The sequence below is a fragment of the Melozone crissalis genome, unplaced genomic scaffold (assembly GCF_028551555.1).
Source record: "Melozone crissalis strain CALT ecotype California unplaced genomic scaffold, PUWL_Pcris_2 ptg000012l_1, whole genome shotgun sequence".
Classification (NCBI taxonomy): domain Eukaryota; kingdom Metazoa; phylum Chordata; class Aves; order Passeriformes; family Passerellidae; genus Melozone; species Melozone crissalis.
In genome coordinates this window covers 9,477,930-9,492,137 of record NW_026535790.1, presented here as the reverse complement: position 1 = coordinate 9,492,137, position 14,208 = coordinate 9,477,930, and the positions used below count along the sequence as shown (strand labels likewise).

Below are 14,208 nucleotides of genomic sequence, written 5' to 3'. Positions count from 1 at the left end.
GTGGCTGCACCCAAGGCTGGGGCTCTGGGACCCCACAGGCCCCAAAAGCAGCAGGGTCCCTCCTGGTGCTGCCTGCCCTCACTGCTCTGACAGCCAGCACTGTACCTGTCACTGCACAGGAGCCAAGGTTTTATTTAATTTTGTCTCCGTATCAAGTATCACAGCAGGAACATCCACACAGTTAATTCTCAACCACATCATAATTTACTGACATCAATTTCTTTTAAATAAATGCTGCTGAGCCTTAAAAAAGAAAAAAATTAAAGTAGTTACACACTAGAAACAAGGAATCCACTTTTTAAAAATCATTACAACTGGTTACACGTTCTTGGCAGACTGGTGCTCAGTAGCTGGAGCTAGAGCAGGTGACCAACATGATGCCAGGGCCTTAATGTTATTTTTCTTTTCCTTCTCATTAAGTAGTTTTAGTTTAAAATCAATAAAAGCAATGATGTAGATCAACACATACAAAAGACGGGTAAAGAATATTGCACATGTATATCCAAGCAGCATTTAACCACAACAAGCCCTCCCCTGCAACCCTGGGATCCCAGCACAATCTGTAAGAAAAAAAATAGTGCAATCACTGAGCCTGCCTGGGCTGGGCTCACTCACCCTGCAGCCCTGAGCTGCAGCCCCTGGGAGGGACAGGGAGCAGCAGTGGAGCTGCAGCTGCTGGAGGAGCTCTGGCAAGGCTCTGCTCTGCCCCGTGGTTCTCACACATTCACTCTGGTCAGCGTTCAGCTGCTGTGCCAGCACACACAGGCTGGGCTGGAGCTCCTCATCCTGATCCCTTCTGGGCAAGCCCAGCCTTCAGCACAGAGCCACAGTCTGTGCTTTCACCAGCACAACATTCCCCGAGTGCTGCAGAGGCAAGGGCGCTAAGACCCTTGTTCATTCTATGCAATGTGAGAAAAGTACTGAAATCCACTTAAGCATGAAAGTGGAATGTGTCCTGAATACCTGAAACCTGCAAAGAAGCCCCCAGGTCCTGCTGGAGCTGTGCTTACACTGCACTGGGGTTGTATTCTCGTGTTTGACAAGACAGACACGATCCATGTTCCTGAGACAAACTGTTCAGAGCTTTGAGCACAACATCTGGCATGTGGTCTGTGATCATCTTGGGACTTATTAAAATGCTGCTGAAGACGGTTTCGTTTGACCATCGTGCCGTGTATTTAATATCTGAAGAACACAACCTAGGGAAAAAACACACCAGAAATAAAATGGCTCTGTCAGAACTGGAACAGGCAACCCGGAGGCTCTGGACAGGGCTGAGGGAGGAACTGGAACCCTCTCAGAGCAGCAGGTGGGATCCCAGAGAGCTGCAGGTCTGCCCTTCAGCAAACAGCAAAATTGCTGCCATGAAGTGTCCCTGAGGGCAGAACTGCAGCACATTCCCTGTGCTTTAACAGGGAAAGAAGCCACCATAGATCAAATAATTCTGCTCCCAAAAACACAGAATAGAGCCTGAGCAAGGAGGGGGAGGGCATTGAACATTGCACATTCACGTGGTTAATGTCAAATTCAGGGAATAAATCCCAGTGGTATCAATGGGATACCAGGCAAAACATTTAATGCTGCACACAGGATGCACCAGTCTGTAAAATTAAATCCCAAATTCATGATGGGGGCTCTGGTGTGCTAGGCCTACTTAGAGAAACCCCCATTAGTAACTGCTGTGCTGTGGAGTAAAAGAAATTAAAAGAAAATAAATTAGCTCAATAAAGCAGAAGAGCAGCCATTGGGAAAACCTGCCCAGGTCAGAGGTGTTCAAGTATCTAACTTGTACAACCAGTATTAAAATTGTTAGAAATTAAAGATGTGAAGCTTAAACAAAACATTGATCTACTGAATGGGAGGAAAAAAGTGAATTTCTCCTCCAATCCTTTTTTTTCCTCTCTGTAAGGGGCAATTTCTCTTTTCTTCTGTAAGACAGTCTTGTGCAAGTTAAAAATGCTCTGATTTCTGTTTCAGAACACAAGGGCCTGCCTGGCTTATGGGCTGTTTCAGGTTGCTTTGTCTAAAAAAACCCAACGTCAACAAAAAAACACACAAAAAAAAGCCCTGAACACAACAAAAGCCACAGTCCTCACCCTTCCAGCAGTTTCAGCTTTCTGCTGTCTTTGTCTCAGCTTCCTGCATGCACAGAAAAGCAGCAAGTGACAGGAAAATCTACAGACAGTGTGGGCACACACTGGGTACTGGGGCAGCTCTCCAGGCACTACTGCACCTCCTCCTCATCACCAGCACTCAGGACTGCTCAGGAATGGGGAACTGTCACCACTCCACCCCTCCCAGGACACTGCAGATCTGCAGTCTCGGGCAGAAACTGCCACCTGGCAAAGCTGAACTTGCCAAGTTTGGGTTTAAAGTCCTCACTTCAGCAGCTGCAATAAATGGGCAGGATAAGGCATAAAGAGAACAGGGTCCAGGGCTTGAAGTGAAACACAGAAGTTGTGAGACAGAATAGAAACTGAAAACTGGGTAATGTGCAATAACCAAACTGGGTACTGGAGATGCACAGAGCTGGAAATGTGCACTTTGAAAGGAGCTTTAGGGAGACAGGAGGGTGGTATTCATCATTCCTCTTACCTTTTAGAGCTGCATTCTTCAACAACATGGATAATCTTTCCAGGCAGATACAGATGAGGGTACTGAGGGGGTGAATTCAAGCGTGGCTCCTCCTCGAGGGCGTTGTAGGAAGGTGATCGATGAACCATTAAACTCTCCTCGGCCAGGAGGGGCTGGGTCAGGGCGTCCTGGCTCCTCCCATCCAGCTCTGTGGGGAAATCATCAGGGTCTCCTCCAAACACCTCGTACCAACACCCCCGCAGCAAAATCTGGTACTGAAATCAGAGAGAACAGCCCAGTTCAACTTTGGGATTTCTTCAAGTTACTTATTCTAGTTGTGTGTTTGCACACACTTCCTCTGGAAATACAATTAAAAGATTAAAAATGACTTTATGCACATGCTCCCCAAATTTTGTTTGGTAACAATCTCCTTCCCAGACTTTCCCCCCAGTAACATTAATTTCAGCAGTATGGATCCTTAGCCTCCAGTACCACTACAGAAAACATGACCAACTTTACCAGCTGAATTACTCCATGTGGATTCTTGCTCTGCAGGTTTAACTTTTCTTGCACCTGTAACTTCTACCCGTCCATTATCTTATTCTGGATTTATGAGGTCACACAGACCCTCTGCTCATCCCAAGGACTACATGGAAATCTTGGGCCATGGCAGATTCAAGTTCAGATGCTCAAAAATGGCACTTCTGAATCTTTGAGCCACAGCTCTGCTCTTCCAGTACCATCCTGCCTGACAGCACCTGATCCAGCACATCCAAAACTGTTTCCCACCAACAGTAAAAAGAGGAAAAGATTTAACAGTGTAACAGAGAAATATTTGCTTTCCAAATGAATTCTGACAGTAAAATATAAGTAAAATCAACAATTTGCTTACCTACTGGTACTAGTTATTACACTATTAAAGTAAGTAATCTTACTAACTTTTTGTAATTTTAGCTGTTTGGGGTTTTTTTCCCATTTTTGTTTTTTAACAGTTTCCTTTTATCAGCCAAACTAGCAAACAGATAATTTCAGGCCTTAGATGTTGTAAGCCAGTATATTGGGAGTCTTACTGAATCCTATTCTCCAACAACACAACTTTACAGGACAGGAGAGTAACACAAATGTCACTGAATTAAATGCAAACAATTTTGTTCTGAAACACAACTGTAACTCTCAGTTTTGAGATCAAAAATACACACACCAGCAGTCACTGCATTAAATTTGGGGCTTAACCCAGGTAACAATTCCACAATTTTAACCAGGAACTGCATTTGGTTACCTTGGGCCTGTTGCAGTTTGCCACAATTCTCACTATTCTTCTCTTTAAATCCTCCATGTTGGGCATACTTAACCTGTTTAAACACACAGAACAAAGTAAAGCAAAGCCTCCTATTGTCTACTATCAAACACATCTCCAAATACCAATTCAAAAGTATTTTCATCTCACCTTGCAACAAGGTCTTTTCCAACAATGACTGAAATGATGAAATTCTTAGTGTAATCTGCAAGTGATTTGCTTAAAAAAAAGAAAAAAAAGAAAAAAATCAGTTTAGATACACTAAGGAGATAAGCACACTTTAGTTTTAGGATGATCGTAATAATTCAGTAGAAATACAAACATGTGGCAGCACCATTTGCAGTCAGGGGCTCAGTTGGTGTTCAGACCTTCCTGGTGAAGGTGACAGAGAAACTTCAGAGCTGACTCTAAGGGTGGGTGGATGTCCAACAGGCCAAGGCAGACAGGTCAGGGGAGTATTCTTGTGGAACAGTTACTTTAAATTCTAATTGTACTGCCTGGCAGAATTCCCCAGATGTGTTTCATTCTGTAACACTCCACCAAGAACTCAACTCCAGATGGAGCAAATGAATTTGAGTGGAGAAAATACAAACTCTTCCCACAGTCAGCCCAGCTAACACACCTGGCACTGCCTTGACTTTCACAGCTTAGACACAGAACCAGCAGCAGAGCCTCTCACCTTAAGAGCCCTCCTGGGGGAGAGAAGGCAAAACACCTCAGGGTGGGGAAGGAGTTCCTGAGCATGATGGCCAAGATGGACGCTGTCCCACCACCCAAACTGTGACCAACTATCACCAGTCTATATTCCTGCAGATACAAAGACAAACTTAGATGGACCCAGGAAAAGCTGTGGGTAATTTTTAAATCAAATTATTTGGAAGGTAACTTACTGGGGCAATTGTGAAAGCCTGGTTTAAAATGCCATCATTTATCAGCTTTCGATAGATGTAATTTGCAGCCTGAGTTATTCCCTGCAAGAGAGCAGTTCAGGTTAGAAGGGAGTCTCTAATCTGAGGTGTGATACAGGTGTAGCTCAAACACAACACCATCACAGAAAAACAACTTTGTGCAAAGCTGGTCTTGTCTTTGACATCCTCCTGACAGAGGTCTGGTTAGAACCAAGAGGCCTCTATGTATTGTATGTGTGGGTTAAAAAGGTTTGGGGATATTTCATAAGGACATTAGGCCTGACAAGAGTCAGACTTAAAATTCTACCTTGCAGTGCCAGAGGCAGCATTCGATGCACCAAACACTGAAATAATTCATGCAATCCATCTGACAAGAATATTCTTCTGTTTAACTAAGGATCCCAGGTGTTTCTAGCTTGCTGCTGCTGAGCTGACCTACAGAGAGCCACAGGCTGCACACACAGACACACACAGACAGACAGACACAGACACTCACAGACAGAGAGACAGACACACACACACACACAGACACACACCCACCTTATGCACAAACCCATTCTCCAGGACCTCCTCCAGTGTCAGGTCTTCACAGTCTGCTGACAGATCAGTGAGAATGTCCTGTGAACAAAGCCTTGGTCAGAGCTCCCTGCAGGGCTGGGAGGCTCCTGGGTTGTGCTGTGCTGCTCACCCGGGCACAGCTGGCTGCAGCTGTGTGAGCAGCACAGCACATCCCACCAAACCTCACAACCCCAGCAAGCACACAGCAAGCACAGCTCCAAGCCTGGCAACTCCTTCCAACTGCAGAGACCCCGTTATGGATGCACCTCCACTCACAGTCACTTGGAATTACCCCTGCCTGTCCCTCTCTCCTCCAGTAGCACAGGCAATATTACCCATCCAAGGGCAGGGGGTTTACAGCTTAAACCTGGGAGACTCATACCTGTGAGTGAACTATTTTAACATGTGCCAGCCTAACACAATTTCCTCTGGGTACTGGGAGTTCCCTCATTTCCATAAAGCAAATTATTGATAGCAGATGCATCATACCTCAAAGGACAAGGTTCCTCTCACAGCGACCACAATAGCTTCTTTTTTGTGATCCAAAGCAACAAAAAATGGAATCTCATAGATCTGGAAGAGAAAAATGTAATCAGTAAAGACACCAATATTTTGTAAGGGCAAGCACTTAAAAGGGCAAGCTCTTATTGAGCTCCATACTGTACTATGGAAAGAACTGAATTGGTCTCTGATTTGGTTAGTCTAAGTGTTTTTTTTCAGTACTGAGACAGATTTTATCAATGGTTTGGTGGCTGTTCTGTTAAATTAGAAAAGAAATCCACACTGAATGTTTTCATTTGGGTTTGCATTTTACACTTCATAAATGCTGAAGGCAAACTAGACCCTTCAGGCCTTGCTTTCCCTGAATTCATCACTACAGCTTGCCCAAAGTACCTTGTTATGAAAGCTGATATGAATGAAGTCTCTGTACTGCAGCCCTGTTATTTTTAGGATGGATCCAAAGTGAAAGTTGTGACGATCACTGCCCGTTATTTCAGAATCTGTCGGTCTATTTCTGCAACTAACAAACACAGAGGAGAAAAACTTTCATGTTCCAATTTGTTAGGTTTCCTTTCAAGGAATCAAACTCAGTTAAATTTGCAGAGGGCCTTCTGCCAGGAATCAGAAGTGCTTTCTGTTTGCAACAGCACCAGTAAACATTCTGATGCAAGATGTTACCTCTGCCTGTTACAGGAGCATTGGCAGAGCAAACAGTGCAGTAAGAAAAGAATTCTTAACATTACAAGCCACTGAGAGAAAATACAAACAAGGAAAAAGGAAAATCAAACAAAAATCTGCACAGCAATCTGATCTCATGTTATATCCACAGTATTCTCCAAGTGACTTATATTATTTCAGTAATATAAGCCACTTGGAGAAAATAATTCTCCATATTTCATAATAGTAGTTACGAAAAATCATTCTTCCAGTCACAAATACCAGTGGTCATATACAGTAATCCTATCTAGCAATATGCAAAATTACTTACTGACCATAAACATGTCTGAGTAGGGGTCAAAAGGAACTAAAAGGAGGCTGGAGGGACAGGGAACTTCTGCTAATTCCTTAGGACAGAGAAAACTACTGATACACTTTTGTTTCTGTATGTAAATCTGTGCCCAAAAGAAACCTCTAAAAAGCCTCATTTTAAAACATATTTCATTTAATTTTAACTCTTCCTTTGTCATTTTGCTAAACGAATTTTTTATCAAAATCACAAACCCATGGAAAAAAACCCCAATCCGTTTGAGGGTGGAAAGGCACTGGAATTTTGTTTCTCTGAATTTCTGAAAGATAACTCCAGCAATCAAGCTCATGTGCATCCAAGAGTGATATAATTTAATGTAACAAAAATACTGCTATTGTAACTATTTTATTTCTGCTAAGACTAGTTAAACAGAAGGCAGCTGTGTGTTTTTAAGCTCTGAGGTCAAACCTACCAGTCACCATTGAGCTTACAGAGTGCAGTATATGGGTTGGTGTACACATAGTAGGGCCAGCCATAGGCAGCTGCAGCAAACAGCATGTAGTGAGCAGCATTCTCCAGCTCAACATCCAAATCATCAGTCTGGAGGCACACAGGGAAAGAAAAGGGAACAGAGAAAGGGAGGAGGTTGTGTTAGGCAGCCTCAGAATAAAACTGAAAACAGGCTAGTGAAGATCAAAGCATTATGAAATACACACTACCCAAAAGGAAAACCTCAAGGTCTAAGAGGAATTAAAAATAGCCACTTGTATTTCAGGAAAAAGTCTGTGTTTATTTATGTAGCTACACAGCTCAAGGACCTTGAAAAGCTCTCACTGAATCAGTTTCTTCAAATGCTGATACATTGATAAGCTCAATGCTGACAACATTCACTGCAATTATGCTACCTAAGGATGACCAAGGGAAGGCTGCAGAGTCTGCAGCAGAGCTCTCTGGCACAGAGTTTCAAAGCACAACCCCATCCCACTGGCTGCATTCCACAGGAACTTGACAGAGATCCTTTTAAAGTAAAGGAACCAGGAACTCCAGAGCTCCTGGTTAAAATAAAACTACATACACCTATGAAACACAGGCTAAAAGGAGGGAAAATTTACAAAGGCACTTTTTCACTAAAAACCAGCAAAAATCAGTTAGGAAACTAACCCATGACCTGCAAGCATTTAAAAGATGCTATTTTTGCTTCTTACCTTGTCTGGGTATTTGCAGCAGACAAAGAGCCCACAATACAGACTAGATTACCTTCTCAGTTGTATGCAAACAGTATCAAATATTCATTCTGCCTCTGTTCCCTTTCTCTCCCAAGTGTTCATCAATGATCAAATTCCTAAATTGTTCCTTTTTTTGCACTTTATTCCCCATTCGAAGTTCTACTCATGCAAAAGCAGAAAAATGTTTTTGACGACAAAAACATTTCACTACATGATTTCATTTCACACAGAATGTTTTCACTACATTTATTAATAATGATGAATGAATTATAATTCATTATGATGAATTGTATTGCAGTGTTTAATTTTATTAAAAGAATAAACAAAATAAAACAAGAAAACCCTCTCCAGAAAGAAGTGCATTTCAATTTGACCTGGCACCATTTCCCAGAACAATGACACCAGAGGCTGCACCAAGCCCATCTTACCACGAGAGATGATGGAGAACGACACAGGACTTCTTCAGGCTCTTTGGGGCAACTTTCCATTTTATCTTGCTCTTGATGGAGCAGAATCAGACCAGCTGCTATGTCACTTGGCACCAGGTCAGTGTCCTGCACAAGACACAGAAGGCTCTGTAAAGCCACCCCACAGCTCCACGGCCAACACCAACAGGAGTGAAGCCCTTACAGAGAAGTAGGAGCGGAAGAGCTCGGCGATGCTGGTGAAGGCCACGCGGTGGTCGTCGTCCTGCACGATGCAGCAGCACAGCAGCCTGATCCTCTTCTCCCACACCCTGGTGGCAGAGCTCTTCACGTTGTACAGCAGCTGCCCCGAGTGGCTGCTCTCCAGGTTGCGGCTCACGCCCTCGGGCAGGTAGAACGTCTTCTTCCCCCCCAGGGGGTCAAAGACAATGACAACTCCAATGATGGTGAAGATGATGATAATCCAGCTGGAGACAGGAGGGAGTGGGACAGCAGACTGTGAAACCACACACTTCTGACAATGTGCAAGAAATCCCAACTACATTTCTTGGCAGCCCAAAACCGAAGCTGGGGATGGAATTCTGCATGGAGACCTGCTGCTGCTGTGCTGAGGCTGCAGCTCTTTGGGCTGTGCTTGCAATACTCTGGGAACCAGGACAAGGCACCAAAGCAGGAACCACAGCCCAGAGCTTTGGAAGAGGAACAGCAGCTCCATTTTTCAATACCAGCTAAGTGATCAGGTTACTACACTTCATACTTATCCACTTTTCTACACTCCCATTGCCCCTCTCATCCTTTCTGACCTTCACCTCCTTTCCTTACTGCAGGACACACTTTCTCTCCCAAGGCAAGAAGCGTTTTTAGGGAAGGATACCAACCCATTTTCCCTTTCCCATGCACAGTCAAGCTCACATTTGTGGGGAGGCACCTTTACCTTGCAATAACTGTCCCAATGACACCATTCACCACAGTCTTCTCACACTGCACGCTGTTGTCTGACACCCACACAGCTCCTACAACTGCCCAGATGAACTCAGGGAAATAGAGAAGCAGGCGAGTATAAAGGATTTTGGGAAGTGATTTTCTTGGGCCTGGATTAGAAATTGTTCCTGAAATTAGAGAGAGAATTTAAAACAAGAACTGTTCACAAATACACCTCAAGTACATAAAATCCTACCTGGAAATATGAACTTTCTGGGCTTCACAGAAAGTAAGAAATTTAAGTGAAACTATCAAGTTCTTTCATAGTAATGGAAATCTATCATTGAAGCTAAGAAAAACAATGGATGTAGAGCTCTGGTTCTTACAATCTACTCCACTAAAACCCAAAACAACTCTAGCCAGAGACAGTTCTGCACTGAACTCGAGGCAGCAGTGCTGTGCCCCACATAAGCCAGAGCTGCATCCAGGAGCAGTGGCTCACCTACAGTTCCTCATGACTCTTGGGGCCTGCTTTTATTATTCTATTTAGCTTTTAGCTCGTTAATATTTCCTTTTCTGATCCTATTTTGCTGGGCTACAATGAACTTTTTTTATTGGAGTTTCTAAACAATAATAGGAGAACAAAAGTAGGACCATTACCAGGACAAATACTTCTCAGGCTCTTTTCTCCATTGTTAATTTACTAATAACCTCTAGTTTCAGCACTCTAAGGCAATAAAAAAGGGAGTAACTTCTGGCCAGCTCATCTCTTAAACCAGTCTGCTGATCCCAAGGTAATGGGTGTGAGTGCTCAGGTGTAGACAAGTGATTTGTCAAGGCTGCAGAACAAAAACAGCTTTGGGAACTGTTCCAATAACAAAGCTGTGTTTCACACCCAGTGATGAAGCTGCTTCAAAAGCCCTTTTCCCACTCCAGTTTGCAGCCTGTCCTGCAGCACTGTGGGTGCTTACACAGACACAATCACATGGAACTGTGCTTCCTCTAAACAACTTTCCTTTCTCAACCCAGCCCAGGGTGTGAGGGCTGCAGGCAGGTTCCCTGCTGGCCTCACTGACCCTCAGGACAGCACAAGGGCTGGGGCAAGACCGAGCACACCCAAACCCACACATTCCAACACACCTCACCCTTTGTTTTCCTGGAAATTCAGCCTCAGAATTGCTCAATGTCTCACTTACAATGGCCTCACAGCTGTACTTTCACACTGAACAAGGTTCTTTCATCACTGCTATTTACAGTAACATCCCTCACCTCTGCAGCTTTGGTTAGAGCCTGGTGCTGACAACACCAAGGACAGGGGTTTGACCCCTCTATGGCCATTCCCTTAAGGGCTGGACTCAGTGATGCTTGTGGGTGCCTTCCAACCCAGGATATTCTGTGACACTTTGATATAAACATCACAGTCTGGCTGGTCTTACTTCCCCTCCTCTGGAAACTCTAGGAAAACCAGTGGTCAGATTCAAGGCCAGGATTATCAGGCACATCTCTGCTCTGCCATTTCTCTTCATGCACTCTTAAAATTGCTTAAATGGAAAGAAGTATAAATACTTATTTACAGAAGCATAAATACTTATTTTCACTGAGTCATGAGAACCAAGATATTGGAATCTGTGGAGTCTCATCTGTTACTCCAGAGACCACACACATATTTCAAATTAATCTTCTTAACATTACTTCTATGATCAGGTGCCTCACCAGAAAAAAAGCTTTCCTAGCAACTTTAACCCAAAATGAACCATTTCTACAAATAATTAGAAGTTGCACTGTGGTCCTTGCTTCTGTTCAGCCATTCATTTCAAGTTGTGGTCCTGTTCTATTTAACAATACTCAATGTCAGATTTATTATGACATTTATACAATTCACTTTTCTGTGTTTTTCCCCAGGCAGCCCACTGCAGCTGAGGGACTTTCACAAGATATGACTAAACCTGCCTATGCAGGGCAGAACTAACAGGATAATGATTCTAAATGATTCTGGACACACTTCCCTAAATCCCTGTCAGAGAGGTGGAGCAGTGTTACATCAGAGGTCACACACAGAGAGTTTTCAGGCTGCTCTGACAGCAATGAACCATTAGCTGAACTAAGCTGTTGTATCTATTCATTATGTTAGATTACAGACTAACAAAGATAGTACTATTAAAGCAAATATGTCAATGCTGTTGGAGTTTTTCAAGTCTGACTACCATTAAAGCATTTCAACTTTTGATAGGTTTTATGCCAGCTCCGGATTAAAAACAGACATCTATTACAATCCCACTCGATAAAGACAAAACATCATTATTATTTACCTTGCATACTGACGTACACAAGAGCACATAACGCACATATTATGGAAGCCAGGAGAATGATGAGGCCGAGCAGGTAGCTGTGCAGCAATCCTCCCCCGGGACAGTTAAACTGCCCCTTGTGAACAGTGTAAAGGACAAAAATCCCAATCCACCTGCGGGCAGGGAGATAACAACAGTTACAGCACGAAGGGAGAAGCTGCGAAGCGATCGCTGATCGATAGTGGTCGCCTCAATGAAAGCACTGCACAGAGATAAACAGCAAGGGACCTGTTACATAAGGGAAGTGCCGGGATGAAAGCACCACGCGAGTACTCAGCAGGAATTACAATTCCGCCGAGAGCACACGGAGCCACAGGCTCCAGCCCGGTGCTACCGCTGCCCCCCTCGGCTCCCGCAGCGGCGCGGACACAAAGCAGCCACCGCGTTCATTACGAAACACCCGAGCGCTACTCGCGGATTAAACCCGGCGGGGGAGGGCGGCCCGGAGCGCAGCGGCAGCGCGGGCACCGCACCGAGCACTGTGCACCGACCCCGAGCTGTACCAGGCACCCACAGCGCCCGGGCCGGGGCACCGCACTGTGCAGTGTGCACCGACCCCGAGCTGTACCAGGCACCCACAGCGCCCGGGCCGGGGCACCGCACTGTGCACCGACCCCGAGCTGTGCCAGGGACCCACAGCGCCCGGGCCGGGGCACCGCACTGTGCAGTGTGCACCGACCCCGAGCTGTGCCAGGGACCCACAGAGCCCGGGCCGCGAGCACTGCACCGTACACCGACCCCGAGCTGTGCCAGGCACCCACAGCGCCCGGGCCGGGGCACCGCATCGTGCACCGACCCCGAGCTGTGCCAGGGACCGGCAGAGCCCGGGCCGGGGCACCGCACCGTGCACTGTGCACCGACCCCGAGCTGTGCCAGGCACCCACAGCGCCCGGGCCGGGGCTCCGCACTGTGCACCGACCTCGAGCTGCGCCAGGGACCCACAGAGCCCGGGCCGCGGGCACCGCTCCTCCCGCCGGTGAGCGGCCGGGCCGGCGGGCAGCGGCCCCGGGGCGCGCCTTACCACACTAGCCGGACGAACAGCTCGAAGGCCCCCGGGAGCACGAAGTCGTCGCTGCCGATGGCCCAGCGGCGGCCGAACAGCACGAGCCCCGGCATCCTGCGGGTCCCGCCGCCGCCGCTCCCTCAGGGCCCGGTCCCTCACGCCCCCCCCACCTCAGGCCTCACCGCCCGCCGGGGCAGGCACGACCTCGCGGGCGGTGACGTCACGCGCGCCCACTCCGCCCTGCGGACATCGCCCCGCCCCGATCGGGCGGTGCCGCGCACGCGCCTGGCGGGAGCCCCGCCCCGTCCCGGAGCGCGCGCGCGCGGTGGGGGGTAGGGCGGTGGCGCCCAGGGCGCGTGCGCAGTGCGGCCCCAGTGGGCGGGGCATGCCCGAGCAGTCACGTCACTGTACCGTGACGTAACACACCCGGAACAAGGCTCCAATAGGGCCGCTGAATGACGTCACAGCCCGAGGCGCGGCAGGAACAGCGCTCAGCTGGGCCCAGCAATGAGAGGCAGCGCTCACTGTGCAGAGAACGATGGCAAATTAACCTGCAGATAAAACCAAACACCTACAAGCACCAAACCCTCCTCTGCACCAGGCTGAAGACTTGAGCTCTTACTAAACAAGTCAGAACTCAGCCTTCACTGCTTGCATCAGTGATAATGCCCCTCAGAGCCTTAAAAACTTCTTATTTCAGTACAGCAATGATATTAGACAGCTTATCCTCACCACAACTTTTCATCCAGTCCCAGGCAAACAGAAAACTTTCACATTCAAGAACGAAAAAAATGAAAAAAACCCAAAATGTTTTCACCATTTCATAAAGTGTTTATTGAGGATGGTAACACAGGATAAATCATGCAACAGCTCAGTAAAAAAAGGGAATCATTTAAAGGATGAAGAATGGTAACTGGTGCTGCTGATTCTGAAAAGTTTATAAAAAAAATATTAATTGTCCAAAAGTGACATCGAAAACCACTTGAAGCTGAACATGGAAGTTGCTTATAAAGCATTCATTAATAAGAAAATGTAGATATTGTTTAAAATGATCACCCACAGATTTCTGTAATCAACAACTTACACGTCTCCCTTTCCCACAGCTGTAATGGTGGAGCAGGGCTGGACATCCAAGATATTTAACCTTCTCTTCCTGAACAAACAGTCACAAACACTTCCCATTAATTAACACAATCTCATCTCTTACCCCTCACAACCTGGGCTGCCAAGTGCTTTCATTTTTAGGATTACCTTCCCAGACATCATGGCAGAACAGAAAGCGCCCATCCTTGTGGCCTCAAGTGATTTCCTCATTGCCCTCTTGCCATCAGTCTGTTTTAGAAGGGGAACAACTTCAAAATGTGACTGTTCCCCTTCTAGCACCAGCATTTATTTTTGAATAAGGAACTCCATGTCAGCAGATGGCACAAAGACTGGGCACCAGCACATCACATCAAACATCGGTGGCTTCAGATTTAGA

General features: G+C 46.2%; 1 protein-coding gene across 1 annotated transcript; it reads right to left on the bottom strand.

The window, feature by feature from the left end:
• Positions 1-100: 100 nt before the first annotated feature.
• DAGLB (diacylglycerol lipase beta) lies at positions 101-12,923 on the bottom strand. The gene is made up of 15 exons (XM_054271019.1): positions 12,747-12,923; positions 11,687-11,838; positions 9,391-9,565; positions 8,662-8,923; positions 8,460-8,585; positions 7,278-7,405; positions 6,232-6,358; positions 5,827-5,910; positions 5,320-5,397; positions 4,762-4,842; positions 4,551-4,678; positions 4,022-4,090; positions 3,854-3,926; positions 2,596-2,849; positions 101-1,199 (listed from the first exon to the last, which is right to left on the bottom strand). The coding sequence occupies exons 1-15, from the start codon at positions 12,839-12,841 to the stop codon at positions 1,007-1,009; spliced, it is 2,025 nt and encodes a 674-aa protein (XP_054126994.1). The 5' UTR covers positions 12,842-12,923; the 3' UTR covers positions 101-1,006.
• Between the last annotated feature and the right edge of the window lie 1,285 nt (positions 12,924-14,208).